This window comes from Gordionus sp. m RMFG-2023, chromosome 2 (genome assembly GCF_954871325.1).
Source record: "Gordionus sp. m RMFG-2023 chromosome 2, tfGorSpeb1-WG-v2, whole genome shotgun sequence".
In the NCBI taxonomy this organism is placed as follows: domain Eukaryota; kingdom Metazoa; phylum Nematomorpha; class Gordioida; order Chordodea; family Parachordodidae; genus Gordionus; species Gordionus sp. m RMFG-2023.
Window position 1 is genome coordinate 9,654,583 of NC_088776.1, and position 21,381 is coordinate 9,675,963.

The 21,381-nt window shown below is 27.3% G+C and overlaps 1 protein-coding gene across 2 annotated transcripts; it reads left to right on the top strand.

Annotated features, from left to right (window-relative positions):
- Positions 1-4,673: 4,673 nt before the first annotated feature.
- LOC135923150 (uncharacterized) lies at positions 4,674-13,276 on the top strand. Of its 2 annotated transcripts, none has more exons than XM_065457743.1 (5): positions 4,674-4,725; positions 7,078-7,455; positions 7,500-8,517; positions 9,704-9,784; positions 12,499-13,276. In XM_065457743.1, the coding sequence occupies exons 2-5, from the start codon at positions 7,118-7,120 to the stop codon at positions 12,811-12,813; spliced, it is 1,752 nt and encodes a 583-aa protein (XP_065313815.1). In that variant the 5' UTR covers positions 4,674-4,725; positions 7,078-7,117; the 3' UTR covers positions 12,814-13,276. The 2 variants fall into 2 exon arrangements, with proteins under 2 accessions (XP_065313815.1, XP_065313816.1); XM_065457744.1 differs by lacking the exon at positions 4,674-4,725 and adding an exon at positions 6,702-6,723.
- Positions 13,277-21,381: the final 8,105 nt, after the last annotated feature.

Here is a 21,381-nt window from a genome sequence, read left to right on the forward strand (position 1 = left end):
GCATGCATGTTCTAAAGATTTCTTAATATTATGCTGTTAAATAGTGGCCGATATAATGGATTTGTAAAATACGGCATTTTCGGATGAATCTATGGTATACACTTTATGAAATTATAAGTTAATATGTAACCTATAAAATTAAAATCATTTTACATATATTTATTGTAAAAAAATCTAGGGAAGTTGAATAATATTAAATTAAATTTATTTAGAAGGATTTGAATTCAATGGACATGATATTAAATCTTTATGAATATATGGGAAATCTCCTAAATTTATAGTTAAACAAAAATCTAAATATACTTAATTAAAAAAATTAACTTTATTAAACCCATCCCTAATTAAGAACTCTCATTTAAATAGGGTACAGGCAAATTTTTTACCTTCTTATGGCCTAAAGGCGTTTAAGCATAAACCTATTCTTTATGTGCACAAAGAATACTACGGCCTCCCTGAAAATTTGTGGAGGAGTTTCATTTTAATTTTAAACCGTTAAAATTTTTGCCCAGGTTAATCGGCTTGAGATGAATCAAGATTAGTTCTATTGTTTTTAACAGTATAAAAGGCGAAACGCTTAAATAATGACAAATGAAACAAAATTTTTAAATATTGTGCAAGTTTTTTTGATGAAAAGACAGAGTGGGTACAGTGTGAGACTATGTGCTTGCACCATAGTTTTAAAAAAATTGTTAGTCTTAGGATGAACTACGGTTTCTTTAAAGAAGTAAGGTGGGGCTCAAACTATAGATGGGGACATCATATGTAGGAGCGGAGGAGCTAGGTTTAGTTTGTTACCAAAGGGGGTAGGTATTTAAGGTGGGTGGGGGGGGGGTAAGCTAGGAGATAGGCAAGGGGTTAAATTTATTGGGGTTTATCAATTAAATATTTAGATGAAATAGGGCAAAATATAATATTGTATAAAAATATTTATTGATTATTAGAAACCTGTTATAAAACAATGGGATGAAAAAATATCGATCAAATCTATAAATTGGATTCAATCATAGTCATTATTTTTCAAATAAAACTTATTTATGCATAATTTACCTTTTAAGTATAATTTAAAAGAGTTATATATTCCATCAGCTAACTCATATTCACGCCAAACAATATAATCCAATAATTTATTCATTGTTAACGAGAGGTTATTTAATTAAAAAATAATTCTTTTACATTCATAATTTTTTTATAGTTGATAGTAGAGTATTGATAGTTCAAATTATTTATGGGGGCATCATTATGATTAAAAAGATATTATTCATAATGTGGGAATATCTCCACAGAGGATGGAGAATTTTTCTTAGTGAGTAGTTTTTGACGGAGGTTAGCTTCCTCTGAATATCCTGTCATATGACTCTGGATGGAAAACGATTAAGTTTGGCAGAATTTACCAAGGAGCACTAGATTATTAGACAACAAAAATAGCTATAGAACCATAAAAGAATGACTACAAATTATAACCAATTTAAATAAATACGAATAATAACAATAATCAATTGTAAATAGCTCATGGAAATAGTTAAAGTTATTTATTTAAAATCAGTTATTCGTATCTCTTAGTCTTCCTTATTTTAATTTTATATATAACATAATAATTCATTCGGGATATGAGTAGTGGTTCAAAAAACATTAAAACAAACCAGCCAGGTTTAAAATTGGCCATAGCTATTAGTCGTAGTTATTTTATTAAATTACTATGGCTATTATATTAGTCATAATGAATATAGCTAATAGCTAAAGTTATTTTTTCTAATCTAAGGCTTAGTCAAAAGCTGTCTTGATTTGCATTTCCCCATCATGACTTAACTTCCCTCCTGCCAAAAAACTTAGGAGAACACCTTGAATATCTTAATTCTTTTAAAATATATTTCCATTTTTTGCTACTCATATTAAATTTCCTTTTTTGATTAATTTTAAGATGTAATATTTTGGTAATATTAAATAAAATTTTCCTAATTTAGAAAAAATATATTGATAAAGTGGGTTCCTGCATGTTGAAAAGATAGTGATGCAATGGCACACTGCACCCAAAAATAAAGCCACCATCAATAAAAATGCCAGATTTTTTAAAAACATAGTTTAGAGGAGGCTACCAAAGAACTCAGATCAAAATATCTATAGGTATCTTTTTGTAACACCAAATTTTAATGATCTAGCCATGCTCCCAGTTTCTACTTAAAGAAGAAAGTTATAAAAAATAAAATCTGGCCTCTAATCAATTAATGCTTTTAAGTAGTATACAGTTTATTTTCAGTAAATTATGGAATATTCTATGTATTTTTGACACTTTAATCATACTTTTAGTATCTGGCATTTAATCAATTAATGCTTTTCAGTAGTATACAGTTTATTTTCAGTAATTAAGGAATATTCTATGTATTTTTGACACTTTAATCATACTTTTAGTATTTATAAATTGAAATTAAAATTGTATTAAAGCTATTTATTTTTTAACTTTGAATAAATCGATCTCGGTGTCTCTATCTTACAATCTCAATCTCTAGAGTCTTATAATGTGATTCTTTTAAATTTATATGATAAAATATGTAGTCTAATTTTCTTTTGCTTGTTTCTAAATCTAGAAAGAAGACCTAATATAATATAAAAACTACAAACTCCAATAGGATGATACGAATTAATTTTTTAAAATAAAAATTTTAATTACCGGCCAATTTTATGACTTAAGTGCTTGAAAAAAAATATAAAAAATTATTTCTTAAATCGAAATGATGATCATCTTAGAAGCGATATAAGTATATATAAAATGGACGTAAAGAAACTAGGGGAGAATTTTTAATGATAGTTTTGGTTATAGTTCGATTTCTAGCCTATTTTCTCTCAGTTCTACCCGGATTCCAGATTTGATTTGACTTTTTATGCGAAGGTTCAAATCTGAACATCTTTTAAAAATAAGCCTTCTAATTTTTTTTTTTACGTAACTTTACAAAAAAATGAAAATGAAGGTGTTTCCAATTTATAATCCTGCACTATATATTTGAAAGGAAATATAAAAATATTTTCCAAAGGTTTCATAAGAATTTTAAAAAAAGCATAAAAAAAATTTTTTTCTTAATTTATTGATTATTTTTTCTTAAAAAGTAAATATAAAATTTTATTAATATCATTATATATAAGGTTTGATCAATTTTTTTGCTATATCTTTTTATGACATATTAAATTAATAAGCTTTCAAAAAAAAATTTTTTTAATATCATTTTATCTTCTTCTAACCAAAAAACAGTTATCAAAACTATAAAAGCAAATCGAGCGTTAAACTTAAGTTTGAAATGAGAATTTTAAATGTATTCATAATTTTAGGGAAAAAATAGGCCATTTATTATATTAAAAATGTAAAAATAATAATTTTATCAAATTGGAATGATGATAAATATAAATACTATAATTTTGCTCAACCAACCCCCCCCCCCCGCTCAAGGCTGGAGTTCAGGGTGTAAGAAAAAGAATAAAATTTAAAACAAGGAGATTGGGGAATCAAAATCAAAAAATATGAAACTGCTGCCGGTATAACCACGTGACCTGTCTCTGAGTTCCTATTGATATTTTATTTTATAACCCCGAAAATTATATTTTACACGATAATTCAAATAACATTCACATAGGCAGATCCAGGTTTTATTTTAGGGGGGGGGGGCACTATTAGATGGATTTTTCCCCCATGAATTTTATTGAAGATCTTTAGGTTAACTTATTTTAGGTCTTTGGCTATATTAGATTTTTATAAAAAATAATTTAGGGTCTTCACTTTTTTTAATATCAAAATAGTTATTTTTAAAAGTTATTAATTTTTACATCTTCCCATATATTTTATATATATTGAGGGGAGAGGGGAAGGGGGTGGTGGTGTGTAGGGTGAAAATTTTTATTAGCTAAAAATGATATTTACGGAGAACAGGTAAATTTTCGATGGGGGATGAAATTTCCCCATTTCCTCTCCCATCGGCTACGCACCTGATCATTCACAGAGAGAACAAATTTACTGATTATGAACTCAACTGGTTTTCTTGCAAATTTTGGAGGAGTTAATAATGGCTCACCTGATGTGGCTTGAATTATTATTATGTAGCTAAGTTGACTTCGTGGATAGGATTAAAAAATATTAGGTATAAATTTAAATTATTAATTATAATATAACATTATAAGAACTTTATCCCTGACGAACTTAATTAACTTTATTCTACAAGAAAATTAACATATTCTTATTGTGATTCTTCAAAAAAAAATCTTTTTATTTAAAATTAACTCTGATTACCGCTTTTAGCTATTATCGATTTTCGCAAAACTTTTGTCAAAATATTTTATGTAAATATTATATGAAAATATGAAATCATAAAAGTATACAATATTTTTTTTTCTCCCATTTCAAATCATCAAAATAAATTACTGGAAAAATATATTATTATAATTTTATTCTTCTTCATTATTATATGTAATGTAATGTTCATGTTCATTTTCATAAATATATATTATATTATCCATATAACATAGTATATTTGGCATTATTTTTGGTTTATTATTTTAAGTTTTATTAATATTATTTTATAAATTAGCTGCTATCTTCGGATAACTTAACACAATATGACTAGGAAAGAATAATGCGGATATGAGAGGGGGTAGCGTTGACTCAGTGTAAACCTTAGAAATTTTATCTCTATTGTCATATCAATCTCTTTTCAGAAAATCCCGTTATCATTTACTTGCAGTACGGTAAAAATGTTAATGATACATTTAAAACGTATTATACTGATACAAATCATGGTTTCCAGATATTATTTCAAATGCATTCCTTTTTAAATGTTGCTATTATACACAATAATAAAATCGATACATTTCCGATACAAAAACGATATGCTTTTTTTTAGTCCTTCAATAAGTTTATATAAATTTGTAAAAAATTTAATATTAACCATTATCACATGAAAAAATATTATTAAATATAAATATAATACACTAAACATTTTTATTTGCTATTATAAATAGAATCATTTTTAAATTTTTTTGTTAATTAACATCTCCATCGATCACTAACATTTTTGCTAATCACCTACAGGTCTTGCCTGGTGAGCATATTTTAGGCCGATGCCCAAGTAGAAAGTTCGCATCATAAAATTTTATTTCTGAAACAGGTCACTATTTTAAATAAAAGCAAAGGGTGGGAGGGCAGGTTGAAAAATTAACAAAATAACCAAAGTTTTACCAATCTTCATCATCTCGCCAGGCCTATAAATTTTTTATTAATATCTCTGGTTGCAACATTAAATAATTGCCTTTCTTAGGCGCCAGGCAGAATAATGTTGAAAAATGATTTTAATATTATAATCTATGTGCAGAGATCATTTTCGAAATTTTTTCTAAAAAAATACTGTTCAATCAATTTCGTCATAAAATGAACAATCTTTTTTTTTAAAATTATATTTTAAATTCTGAAAAGTTGATAATTTATTAACTAATATACTTTTGTTTCAGCTCTTTCTTTGTTTCATTCTCTGGGTTTGGATCCAATCCCAATAAATTATGAGTCCAGCATGGCTACTATATACGTTCACCATCTTATATTACTTGTAAATCTTTATGTACAACTATTAAAAAATAGTTTAATTGAATATGTAAAAGATAAGACTAACACATATTTGCCAGAAGTTTAGCCTTGAGCGTTCGATATTAGAAAAGCGTACCAGGCACAGTATTACAATAATTTAACTTTGTCCTGCTGATGTGAGTAAAATGAATAAAATAAAATTGTCACTCACTTCAGTGAGAGAACTAACTTTATCCTTAAAATGAAGAAATTAATATATTTAGATAAAACAAATTATATATTTTTTTAATTCGGGGTTGAGACAATCTATAATAATAATAATATAAGTTCATATAATACTTTAAAATTCAATGTCTTATTATATTAATTAATTTAGCACCTATTGACTCTCAAACCCTCTTTGATTCACAATCCTCTTTTGGAAATTATGTAATATTTATTAATTGTATTCAGATTCATAATAGTCGGGTTATTCTAAATAAATGTTTGAGTAAGTATCACTCTTTTATGTGAGTAAGAATTGGAAGATGGGGTAGGATTTTTATTCAGTGGTTTAGGAATATTATATTTTTTGCTGGCTTAACTCATTGATAAGAAAACGTCTTATTTTTATTTTTGATAGTATCCTAAAACCTCTTTAGTATTGAAAATTTTTGGCTCGATAAAGTTTAATCTTGCAAAATTAATTCATTTTTTTCTAATAGTTAATATTTTTAAAGGGCATAGGAATATGGAGAAGTTTGCAACTTCTTGAAATAAATGGAGTTAAATATTCAATTGTTTAAAACTTAGCAATAAAGGCTAAAAATAATTTCAGAAATAGATTTATGCTTCTAAGATTGAACAGATATCATATAATAGAAGATAGTTTAAAAGTAGTCTTCTCTAGCCTATATATATATTGGTTTTTTATACCATCATGGCAGAAAAATTATATGACTCCAAAAGAGTTAATGAGATGCTTAAATTTTAGTAATATTTTATTTGGGGGGAGAGGGGTCTGGAATATCTGCCCACTTCTTATAAACATTCTACTTTCGCAATATAATTTATATTAATATTTTATAATCCTAAAAAGAATAGCATATTGTTTATGAACAATATTTTAATTATTATATTTTATTAAAATATTTTTTGTTTTAAAAAAAAAATTATGTTTTAATATAGTAATAAAATTTATTGTGTATATTTTCTCTAGAGAATAAATAACTTATTCGTTGCTCATTAACTTTTTAAATTGCTTTTTATAAAATAAGCAATAAAAAAAAAGAAGAATTTTTACTAATCTTTATCGAAAATATTTTTCTTGCTTCTTTTGATTACATAACTGTGAGAAAGGAGAGAGCACTTTTATTTTTTTTAAAAAATATTAATCTATCGCCACAATAAATATTAGCTGCTGGCATTAAATTTTTATCAATAATTTTTTATCATATCATGTCATATATGGTCCATCCTTTTTTTTTACAAAAAAAAATATATTTTTAAAATTTAGCAAACGATTTTATTTTTAATTTTAGAAATGACCAGATGAGGCCGTTATAACCCCTTCTGAATTTAATGACACTTCCTTCCTTGTTAGAACAAGTGTACGACGAAATGAAAAGACCAAAATACCAGTACTTAGAAGAACTCAAAGATTTTCAGTTTTGGAGAGCCTTGAGGTGCGAAATGCTTGGAACATTTCTATACATGATATTTTTATCCGGGGTGACTTTAAATTATCAAGGTGAAAAAATTTCGCTAATCAATGACGATTTTAAAGAATCTTGTAATATCATTAAGCTTTCAGCGGAAAGTAAAATTATGAATGGGCCAGTGATGAGTTGGACTGATGCAAAAACGGAATCTGTCATTAAGTATGATTGGGAGAATCGTGATTGGATACAAGGAACGAAGTTTTCTTATATGATAATAAATTTATATCCTTATATTGTTCTAGATCTAGAAACAACAATGAAACAGTTAATATGTCCGACTCTTTAACCGATAATGCCCATTATAATACGAATAATAGTAGTGAGTTATTTAATACAAACGTATCGTTTATGTTATCTTTAAACAAAAAATTTAACCAAATTAAATTGACTAAACAATATCCTCATGAATATCCAGACATCAAATTAAATGTTAGCCCATCCTTATTAAATATATGTGTGATAATTGAAAATGCTCAACCTATCCATAAAGATTACGTTACTTTAAACGAAGAATACAATATTCTAAAAATTGCCATTGTATCTGGTTTCTCTATGTGCATACTCATACAAATATTTGGACACATAAGTGGTGCACATTTGAATCCGGCCATAACTCTATCATATTTAGCTGTCAATCATATAAGCGTTTTGAGGTGCAGTGCGTATATTGTTTGTCAATGTTTGGGAAGTATAATAGGAGTTACAATGATTAGGGCACTAATCCAGCCTTCTTTTTCTATTTTCTCGTTATTTCATCCTAACATATCAGACCAAGGACCAACAAAAACATTTATCTTACCTCACACTGATTTATTCTCTATCCAAATTATCACAAATGTTCAAGGATTCGGCTTAGAGTTTATAATGACATTTGTGCTTGCTCTGATCATTTATTCTACCTTGGATCCCAAAAAAACCCTTCTCATACCTCCTAATGGATATCTTAAGTCATTTAATAAAAATGGCCACTCGGGGCTTTTGAATGAGGGAAATAGTTGCGATATGGAAGTAGATCCTTATAATCATCCAACTTCGGCATTAATAAGCATGAAAAAGGAAAATCTGGATAAAATACAACATCAAAATAAGAATGTTTTGGAAAGAGGTTATAAAATGAACAGTAACCACATGATTAAAAAGGATGGAAATATAGCGGAAGATCTGTTGATGAATGACAAAGATTATCAGGGAAGGACTAGGGGATTCATTATGTATCCTATATCTGTAGGACTGTACATAACTTTCGCAACTATATTCGGGGTAAAGAATAGATATTTTATATTTCTTTGGCTGAAACCCATATTTATATGTTGCCTTTTTGTGATAATTTAGTCTTAGGAATAAAAATTGAAAGAATACTAAACCTAAGCACCAAATATTTTTTAAAAAAATTTTGTAAATTTAATTTACTATATTATCTTCTTTTTTGAAAAATTTAAATGATATACTTCCAAATTGAGATTGATCAATGTTGCATTCTTCTCTTCTCCCATATAAATAGCTTCCTAAGTCAAAATGTTTTTTTTCAAACTCTTAATGTCCTTTTTTTAATACTAAATTAGATTGACAAGCTATAATTTTAAAAAAGGACATAGGCGACTAAAAATAGATATGTAATATATATATATATGAATTTAGGGTTGTGTATTTGATCGTTCAAATAAGATTCAGTCAGTTGACCGATATTTGACAGGTCAAATGTAATCAAATACGGTCAAATACAGTCAAATTCAAGTAAATGTTTTTATGTTATCTTTATTTTATATATAATAGTCAAATGAATATATTATTAATTCTAAAATATTATTTAATTTCATTGTCATTCAATAACTAATGTTTCGCTCTCCTTGGCAGAGTTTTGTTCTGATTTATATCCAATATTATCATTTTCTTTATTTTTTTAATCAATTTTCCTGTTGACGAAATCTTCAATCGATTTCTGTTTTAGTAAGAATATTACCACAAATCGAAAATTTCTTTCTGAAGAAGAAGTAGAACTATAAATTGTTAGTAAAATGCCACTTCTCTTAAAGGGCATGATGGGCAAAGCCCATTCATCTAACTTGAGGCAGGAATCTATATGTTTCTTATGGAAGTTACTGCTTTTCACATACTTTGCTATTAAACATGCCACTTTTATAAATAAAATTTATTATATCACTTGAAATTTTTTGATTATCACCAAAATGTCTGATTCTTGTATTATATCACTTACTTCATTAAATTCACTATAGTAAGATGCTCCACGATATTGATGACCCAATAAATAAGCAATATTGTGATCACATTGTATTTATATGGTTTTTTTCTTTTTTTAAAAAATATTTTTAATTTTTTTTTCAGAATATTTAGAGTATTTGATGGTATTTGACCTGGTCAAATACTTTTCATGTCAATTGACCGACTTGCCAACCCTAAATAAATGATTATAATTTGTATTTTTTAGTATAAATACACAGGGGCAAGTATGAACCCTGCCAAATCTTTGGGTCCAGCAATCATTAACAAACAATGGAACGATCATTGGGTAAAGTCAATATAATTATCGATATTTTAGTGCTTACATGTTTCAACTTTTTTTTAGTGCTTATTATTTAAAAAAATAATGGTGTTTTCGTTAAAAAATTATAAAGGCCTTTTTCTAATAGTTTTGGATAAGTATTTTAAAATAAGGAATGAGGAGTGAGAAGTAAATTCCATTTATTATTATATTTACAAGAGCGCTTTTTTACAAAATTAATGATTGATGCAAAGCTGAGATTTAATAAAACTGAAAAATAGGACACTTAAAAGGGAAAGATTTTTTATATTTTTTAATATATATTAGATTTATATTAGGTCAAAGTTACTTATATATTAATTACGTAAATTCTTTTAAAATAATCATTAGTTTCAAATTAATATTATCAATTTTCGATGGACAATTTTTGAAAATATCATACAAACTTACAAACTATTGTGCCTACACGATTTATACAATATTACAATTTTTTATTAAAAATGAAATTCTATATTTAAAATTTTAAATAATAAAAAAAGACCCTATTTCTAAAAATAATTTTTTTCTATACCCTAATAATATGATGTGTTTTGGGTTAGTCCTTCGGATTCATTTGTATTCGATATTCGATAATAGAGTCCCACATGTCAGTTAGAATTTATTTGGGATTGGGACAACGCAGATAGAGATTTTTTGAAATTTTATTTAACTTTATAGTGTTTCAAATTTATAAAAATTGCAGGCCAGGCTTAAAAATAAATAAAAGATTTGGCTGGATCAGACTTGGGTCCAAATATATAAAATAAAATTGGGAATGTAGGCATAAAAATGATTGGTTAAGAGTAATTGTTGTCTGCACTCCAATTTTAAGTGTATAACATTTATTAAAATTGCTTATAACATATATATATCATTTTATTCACAGCGTAATTTTTTAAATATATGTCTATCTGATTTTATGATAATTAATCAGCCAATATCGATTTCGCATTTTCTTTTTAAAATTTAAATATTAAAGTAAGAATTGTCTATCATTAGTGACCATTTTTTTCTTGGATAAAATTAACATGGTAATAAGCGAATTTAAAACCGTATTAAAAACATAGTTACCACCCAAGTTTCTCTGGTGCATGAATTGATGTCCTTACCACGCCCAAAACTTAATTAATTAGTTATAATATAAATATTATGATAGCAAAAGTTAAATAATTTGTAGGTAATATAAATTGTAAAACAGTTGCTTTGTGAGTTATAAGATATTATTTTAGTGGAGTCACTAGGGGTGGGGCTCGGGCCACTAAAAATGGTTTCCTTTCTTCCTCTTCATCTTCTTTTTTTGTTTATTTTGGATTTTCCTTTTTCCCCAAACTAATTTAAATTCGAATTTGGATCCCTCTATTCCTTTTTGTTAAAATTTTTTTTTATGATTGGTATCCCTCCTTCTTTGGAAATGAATACGAATGTTGTTTTGAATAGATTTGAAGAAAAAACGTTCAAAAAAATAACTAAAATTCAATTGCTATATTTTTAGCAGTTTTAGCCAATTTAAGTCAGCTAAACCAAATTTTTATTGCCGAAAATTATTAGGGGAAATGTGCCATGAATGGCCATGTTTTTGCTTTTTTGAAAAAAGGTATTAAAATTTATGTTTAAACAAACAAAGTTTGTTCAATGTGTAGCCTAAATATTAATATTTAAAATAAAATTTGATTCTAAGCTCTATGTAAAATACTTTATGAGTGTGAAAGTTGTTTTTCTGGTCAGTCAATACATAGTATGTAATGTATTGACTGGCCATATACTATGTGTTAACTGGCCATAATATATTATTTAAGAATTTTTATAAATATGAAATAATACAATATGAAATAATTGTAAAAGACCTATATTAATATTTCTACATTTTTTTAGTTATATAAAAAATTAATTATACACTAATTTAATTAGTATTAAAATCTCTATTTATTACCACATTTATTTAATGATAATATTATAAATTAATATCTTAATTATCATTTAACTTAACATTCTTAAGCTTTTCATCATTTTATTTCACCAAATGTTGTTTTGCAAGAGCTTTTCATTTTAATATGAATATGTGAATGTGCGAATTGTGGCCAATCAATACATTGCCAGTCAATGCTCACCTCTCTATTATTATTAAGCGCCTTTATATGTCTATTAAATAAAGCTTTTAAAGTCTAATTTTATGTGTGAATAATGCTAAATGCCAAAGGATAATATTTATATAAAATATCAGTAATCTAAATTAGTAATTTTTTCACCAAACAAAAAAATGTGTAACGTGATTTTTCCAGAAAGAGGTACTATAAACAGTTTATTTGAAATATTTTTTTATTGAATTGCTCTATTCAATAAATGAACTTAGGTATAGTGCATATCATAAATATACACATTTTGACCAATTATGAGAGAAATTGGTCCAATAGATAAAAAGTTAAAGGGTGGTGGTTAGTCTTCACACATCATTTATGGCACATTTCCCCTACTTTAGGCTCGGAATTTTTCTTAAAAATATAGCAGCTCAAATTTGAAAGAAAATAATGTAAATTAAGACGCCTTAATTTTAAAGGTTTTTCTCCAGCAGGCGCCTGAAGATTGAACCGAATTAGCCGGTATTTAGCCATTACCCAACTATGCATAACCGGGAAAAATAAGGTTCGTAACATCAGTAAATAATATATACTATTTAAAATTTAATCTTTTATTTAATATCAAAGGTGTATTGGATAGGGCCTATATTGGGTGGACTTATGGGTGCTTTCACTTATGAATATACAGCCACGGTTTCATCTAATCATAAATCTTTAGGCTTTAAACGGTCATTTAGAAAAAGCCTCATCGGTTGTAAGAAAAGCGGTGATGAATCCATTCATCGGCCATTTTATCTAAATAGCGAACTTCAGAAAAAAACACCGGATCCATTAAATATGCCCAACGATTCAAGCGATATATGTGATGAAGGTTCTGGAAAAACTAAAAAAAACTCAATCATGACTACCAGTTTATCAATGACCGGGTTTTCAAATTATTGAAGAGAAAAAATTTAAATGATTTTTCTTCTTATTTGGGATATGGAATCCATAGAAATTCAGAATCTCTAAATTTTATATCATTTCCGGAGAGATTTTTTAAATTTGAAAAAATCTGATTTGATTGGAGCATTCCAACATAGATTGAACATCTACCCTGTAAATCTTAGAGAATTATTGCCATAAACTTTTGTGTATTGTTTTAATTTAATTTTTAAAAATCTATGTAATAAAATTTGATCTATGCAAATTGGCTAAAATTTCGAGTGGGGCTCTTTAAATATTAGAATTCCATTTCAGGTCAAGTTAGATTTTTTAAATTTAAAAATCGTGCTCAGCAAATGATTTAAAATTGAGAGAATCCGAATACAAAATGGATTCTATATCCCAATATGACATTTATATCTCTAATTAAAGACTTGAAAACCAGGGGAAAAAACATTTTAAAAAAAGGATTTTGATATAAGTTTAAAGAAGGAATCTGTTATTCAATATATATTTGGATGGCGTTTCATATTATATAAATCAAATATATTCTTCTATGTTTATCATTTTTACAATAATACTATTTATACGTATAATATTTGTAGTTCGCCAAAATAAAATTGATTTAATTTATTTAACCCTACATTCAAAGAGGATTTATTTTTCATATGCCATGTTTTGTTTGTTGCATAATTGTACCTTAACTCACAATTGCTTGCCAAAGATTGAATCTACTTTGGGCATGGCCTATTAATAAGAAAGCATTGACAAAATTTAACTCTTTCGGTAGAAAACATCATTGTTGTTAAATTTAACGCAGAATTTATCATATTTTATTTATGTTCGTTATTAAATTTTAAAAATTAAATATATAAATCGTCTATAACTTTAGTTACCTTTTTTTTATATTTAGGGGAATACTATATATCAATAGATGCCTACGACTATATACTATAAGTTACAGAGACCTTCAAGGGCCTTAATTTTTTGATGACGCCCGGCCCAGGCCCGCAGTAGAAAAATATTTTTAGTTTCAGACCCGGCCTAAATATCCAAAATTTAATCTATTGTATTTAATAAAAATAAACAATAATAAAGTGTATTTAGGTAATCATTATGTTTACAATACTAAAATGTACTAAGAAAAATATTTACAATATTTTTTAAGTTATCAACTGTTTTAAATAAGCTAAAATTTAAATTAAAAAAATTCAAACCTAAGCCCATCTCAACCCATTAAAATAATTTCAAGAACCCAGGCCCGCTCGAAAATATACCCCTATGCCGCGGCCAGCCCGGTCCATAATCTCTGTAAGTGAATACGATCATATTTTAATAAGTAATTTTACCCACAAGCCCTAACCATGGGATTAAGTATAATACCTTGAGGGGCTTCCTAAACCATTGAATTTCTTGCTATATAATGAACAAAAATGTCATTTTTATTTCTAGATAGATATTTATAAAATAATTTAGATATTTAATTTAAATTATAACTATAAAATTTGGACAAAATATATTATAAAAATTAAAATATAATTTTGATTTTAAATACATTTATAGCATATAAAATACTTGTTCTTTATAATATCTCATGTAATTTAATATATATAATCTATAAAATAACCAACGATAATATATTCAAAAAATTTTTAAATTATATATTAGCTGTTTAGAGTATTCTTATTTTCCAAGCCCCACTAGCAATAGCAGCATTAGCTTTATTAATTATGATTAAAATAATCTTTAGATACCCAAAATGTTCGTAGAACTTTTTTGAAATAATAAGAGGGTTGGTTTGGTTCTCTAACTTTTCTACTAAAATTATATATTCATATTTAAAAATTAATAAAAATTATATCTTGTCTCTTACAACAATTTCTCTAATTTGACATTAAAGTTTAATTTCTCATATAAATTTATTGATAATCAATTATTTCTAAATATAAATTGTATATATATGCACACAACTGTAATCTATATTAGGATAAAATTTAAATATCCAGGCGCCTTCAATTTAAAAATGGGATAAAATTGTTTTTCACGTCCCTTCTCCCCTTATTAGATAAATGACTTAGAGCGAAGATACATATAGATGCCAGCATAAAGTAGCTCATTCAATAGCAACAATGGCTGCCCCTTTTTTTATCATAAGCCTACTAATAAAGGGGAAAATTAAATTTATTCCTAATATATAAAATTGGCATTTGAACAAATGGAACCCCCCATAATAAATCTGCAGCAATCAAATTTTTTGTTCGGAAAATCTTTTCAAAGTTATACAGATGTAAAGCTAAATCCTACATAATATTCCAATTCCTCATTAGAGTGATGATATGTTGAAGATTATACACTCCTGGCAGTCTTCGTTTTGCGAATGCGTCAAAAAATGCTACTTTCAATTAAACAACCTAACGTTTTTTTTTACACAATGCTAAGCTGCTGCTCAATTCATAATCACACAAAAATTCATTAACATAACAATCTTCTAATTATTTTATAGATGCTACCTCATAGTAAACAGCATTAGGTCGATTAATTCCCCTTCTTTACAGAAATAATTGAAAGATAAGATTTATAAAAATGAATATAAAGTTTTACTTTATTGACAGGCTTATTTCTTTATTCAATATATAGATCTGTACATCTCATACTAAGCTCAATTTTTCTTCCTTACAAAACAGTGGATAAAATTTGCCAATCATCTTTCAAAAAATTCTTACATTAATCAATTAAAATCTTCTCGATTTACTAAGAATTTGCCACGCTATTTTAAAATATTATATGAATTAATATTAAAGCCCTCTCGTGGATTCATTCTAAATTTAACCTTCGATAACATCTTTTGGCTCCACGCCACCCTTCAATCTAAATTTGGCAGAATCGGAGTATGCTCTCTATCAATCTTATCTTAAAGGTTATCAGCTCGAGTTAATCTTAATGCCATGGCCAATAAAGTGGACCACGATTTATCCCTAATACATATTCAATTTCTTTAGCGGGAACTATTTTTTTTCATTTTTACCAAAAGATGGGATGACCTTTTAGTTGCTACTTTCGTTGTTCACCTATTATCGAACGTTGAGTTAGAAGATAATAACCCCTATAATTCAATTTGGAAATCCAAATCTGGCTGAGTATGGTTCGAGGTTTTTCCATTCCAATCGTAACCTATAATTATTGTCAGAACGATTTTAATTTTCAATAACACTACTTCTCTTCCATGTGATTACACCTGAAAAATGTTAGTTCCAAATTGCTTCAAGGGCCCACCAATCTCCATTGCAAATTCTTGTGAGGACACCTGTCAGCCATAAATAATATTTTATAAATTCTATTAAAAATCCTAAATTATCTTATTTTCAATAATACAAGGATAAAGGGTAAGCCAATCATTCGGGCATATACCCCCCACCCTCCATTATGGAACTTTATTGGCTGGAAATTTTTTAAAAAATCTAATCACCAAAATACTATTTATTCTTATCCACTGATACCTATTTCCTAATTAAGAGTTTGGCTAGGATAATTTATTGCGAGATTGGGGAATATTGTATTCAAATTTTATATAAAAAAAATTTAAAATAAATTAAACAATAACAAAAATAAGCCATTAAATAGGTTCGCGCAATCACCTCACTATTGATCTACTCTATCTCGAATAGAGATGAAATATAGGCAATTAGATCTAATGATGTTTATGGCAAACTTTTGTCTAAGGTAGTAACCCTGATGGAGTTTATATCTTTTATCGGTGATGCGCTTGTCAATTTATTTAATTAGTTTAAGGACTTTGGTACTAAACGTCAAGTGAGTAGAAGGAATGATAGAGACAAAATGACCTAGATAAATCAATGTATTTATTGATTTTTGAGACCTCTGTTGGGAAGAGTGCGTCTTTATTTATGTTAGATAAAGAAATAGCGTCGATACACAAAAAATCTCATAAGTGATCTGTTCTGTAGTCCATGTTATGATTATACTTTCCGTCGGTCCAGGGGAGTCCAGAAGGCTCTGGTAGAAATTCTCGCATAAACTAAAGTACGTTTGATGGTTTCATTGCATATAGAATGTCGTGAAAGGTCTTTGCAGGATTGTCAATACAGACCATGTTTGTCTTTGGCGTTAGTGTATTTTCGGCCTCAATTTTGAGTATTAGCCACTTCTATCGATTGAAATCCCACATCGATAAATTTCTTATATTTGAAAACAAGCGGAGTTGTTTAAGTAAGTATCTAGATACAAAAATGTTATATTATCTATAAACTATTTTAGAGATATTTGTATAGGTTTTTAGACATATTCTTATATTTTTATTTGACGCTTTTTAATATTAAAAATAAAAATTAGATGCAAAATTCATTTTATATTACAAAATATTAAGGCTAATATAATTTAAAAAAAATATAAACCTAAAACTTATATAAAAAAAATATATCTTTATAATCCATTTTTGTTGATCGGACAAATATCCTAGCACCCGGGCCGGCTGCCCATCAGTGACCGGGGTACTTCCAAGCTCGATAAATCATCATTTCACACATAACTGCTCATCAGCATCAAAGGAAATTTTTTATTGTCAACTTCGAGGTTTGACTGGAACCTTCGTATACTATGGCAACATCGTCGCATTAGGTCACCCTTTGCTACGCCACAAAAATATACCGGAAAAATATATAAGAATAATACAAGATACATGAACCACACGCCGACAATTATCCAAAGTACACCGGGCACATCAATCGGCTTCCACATAGCTGAGGGAGTTCATCAAGAGTCTGTTCTTAGCCCACTACCGTTCATAACGGCGATGGATATATTATCGCAGACTAGATCAGAAACAACTCCATGGAATATGATATAGTAATACTTTCTGAAGGTGGAATGATGGAAAGATTTATAAGTTGGGTAGATATATTAGAAAAGCATGGCTAAAAGTTAACAAGGAAAAAACAAATTATATGGTAATAGGTGGTGATGAAACAGACAACATCAACATAAATGAATGGTAGGTATCGGCAATTGATTGAAACTTACAAATTTGGGATTCCCTTTACAAAGCAATGGGACAATCGAAAGAGGAATAAAAAATAAAATGAGAAATTTATCTCCTTGACAAAAGAATTCCTCCAAAATTAAAAGGGAAGATATACAGTTTCATAATACAACCAACTATCCTATATAACTCGGAAACATGGCCAAGCAAAAAATTAGACGGGAGAAGTCTACAGATAACGGAGATGAGATTGCTGAGAGTTAGTGTTGTTAAACGGCTCGATTTGAGCCGATTTTTAAAAACGGCTAATTCAATATTTTATCCAAAAGAAAATTTTGCTCATAGATGGTATAAAGGTTTAGATATCTATTAACGAAATCTCAAGGCTTTGGCAATATTTTTTTGGATAAAATCTTGAGTTAGTTTTTTAAAAATCGGCTCTAATCAAGCCATTTAACAACACTACTGAGAGTGCTAGCAGGGCAAAAAAGGATAAGATAAAAAAATACAAATATACTGGGAAGTTTAAAGGTAGTACCCATTAAAACAAAGATCATGGTGAACTGACATGTCGTATGGATATAAGCTGAGAGTAAGAAGGCCTCTAAACTATATAGGAATAAGGTCAAAATTTGGAAGTGATGGGTAAACGAAAAAAAGGAAGACCAATAAAACTCCAATGGATCCATCATGTTAAAGCCAATATCACTAAATATAAATTGAATAAAAGGGATTGTTTAAATAATATAAAATGGAAAGAGATATTGAAGGAGATCACCACCCGAAAGGGAAAACTAAAAAGGAAGAAAAAAATACAATATAATCATAAATATTCATTAACTAATTTTTTTTCCTTTTGAATCAATAGATATCAGTTCAAGATGTGAAGGATATTTTTAAGATGTAAATGAATATATAAATCCTTGCTTAGCCATGATGCCCACTAATTATTAAAAACAATATCATTGATGCACGAAATTATTTAAAACAAATAAATTTATTTAATATCTTTTAAAATAATATAGATATTCCGCTGACTTTTAATGAATTATAAATTAAAATGTAAATTTTTTTTTTAATAAATGCTCATTTTAAATGAGAATTTGTTGGAAAGAACGATAAAAATAGGGGTATTGACATTTAAAATATGATGTTCGAAGTGAGCAAAATATTCAAATGTGTTTACGTATTTTGTGCTCTTATATTCTGTTCGAAAACAACGGCAAACCCAGGATATAAGTATATTAAAATTTGTATCTAAATCAAGATACATTTTTAGGCTATGCATCTGTATTTAGGTCTTTTTGAAAATATCTTTTTAACAACTCTGAATAATATTAATTTATATCCACTTTATTTAATTTATTAATATAGTACTTATACAATAAAATAGCTTTTCACAATATAAAATTAGATAATTGAAGTTTAAAATCAAATTTATCATAAATTTATTAATTCAAATTTTAAAAAAATTTTAAGTATTTATATGATTATGCAAAATTTTATCAGTGAATGAGTTTAAAATAGAAATCTAAAAATGCAAATAGTTTCTTAAGTTTTCTGAAAAATAAGCCTTTCTTATATCTTAATTTCCAAAAACTTTGGTGTATTTATAGGTGATTCCTTTATATTAACATTTTAATTTGCACTTTCTGCAAAAATATAAAATACTTATCTTATAGTTCTTTGGCTCTCATATTTATGTTAAATTTAATAAAAAGCATATTTTATTTTGAAAAGAAGTTAATAAAAATTAGAATTTCTGAATTATGGTTCTAAATGCTTAAATAAAGAGACCCATTTGAAAAATATGTTCATGGTTTTAAGATTTGACAGTTTCTTCAAACTGTTCAAAGCAGTGGAAAAATATTTCCAAAATTTATACAATAAAGCCCTCTAAAATATTGACAAGCATTTTGAACAATATCATATTTACACTTTGTTAGAACTGGTTCAAGGATTTATCATAAATTTTTGTTCCAATCCCTAAATTTTAGACCATAGTGTGATTTGAACTAGTACAATTTAACAGCTGATCTATTTTTAAAATTTGCTAGTGAGATCCATTTATTTATATTAATTTAACTTTAATTCCATTATAATAATCGAAGAATTTCTTTTAAAGATTTTTAAAATCGATCAGCTGTTATATCCTGACTGATTGGATCGCACTATAAATTCAGTCTTAAAAGAGTTCCAGTTCCTAGAATTCTGAAGTTCCAAACTCTGAATATAATTAAGTAAATATTTTTAAAAAAAATTAAATATATTTAAAAAACAGGAGAAAACTATAAACAAAAAAATATGTAAATACATTATCCAAGTTAAACAAGACAAAAATACAAAAAATTAATTTAAAAACTACAAAACTTCGATTTCTTTTTTTCTTACGAGGCCCTCCCCGTTAGTATCAGCTCATACCGACATATTTTTCAGCCTGCGCGCAGCCCGAAGTATTTAAAAAATTTATGCCCAAGCATAGCCAGGAATATTAAAATTTTTGAGCCCAACTTCAGTGCAATTTGAAAGGCTCTTTGGATTCCTGCATAAAATGGATTTTAAGAGATAGGTAATTCAATTTTATAGATGCATCAATATTAAAAGCCCATATTTTAAAAGTGAAAACTGGTCAAAATAACCTAAAAGGTGCCATCTAAAATTATATTTTTAATGAAAAATTACCCATAAATTTGTTAATTATATTAATTTCAGGATAACCAATTTGAACTAAAATAAATGATAGATAAATCAGTAAGAAATTTCCATATAATTTTGAGTGTTTACAGGATATTTTTATAATTGTGATAGGTAAAAACTTTAGGTGCCTATGTATCTGTTTAATTCAATATCAACACATTCTAATTAAAATATCATAACTTTCAAAATATTATATCAAACAAATCTTGATTAATTTATGATTTGAATAGAAATGACACCCAATTATTCTTTAAATCTTTGAATCAATGGGTAGTTCGGTGAAGTACAGTATTCAGGACTAAAATCCACTAAAAAAATTGGATCTCTTAAATATTTGAAAATCAGCAGTTCCGGGGTTAGAAATAGATATAAAATAAAATCTAATGGAATGGAATGTCACTTTAGCATGTTACAAATCAGGTACTCAATTTCAAGACTTATTCAAATTTAATTGCATACATTTAAGTGTTATTTAGTGATTCAATCTGGGTAGATTTTTAAAAATGATCCAATTAAAATTTTAGCGAAAGTAATATTATGTAAGCCCAAAAATTTGGCAAATAGATCAAACCTATTTTCCACCTAAGTAAAACCCCTAGGCTAACATAATATTTTTTTGGCTAAAATAATTATCAGGCCATTTATAAAAATCAATCCAAACAGGCGTTTAACAACACTACATTACATACATTTACATGTATTCCTTTGTCCAAACGGATTAGCTGCAGGGGTGTCATCGCCTTTACAATCTCAGAGAGAAGTCTCTTTGGACATGTCATGCCCTTTAAATTTGGTTTTAAAAAACAGCCCTTCCTTCACATTAAATATGCCTGTAAAACAAAAAAAAAGCATCAAAAGAAATCTTTTTTTTTATTATGAAATAGACAAATAAT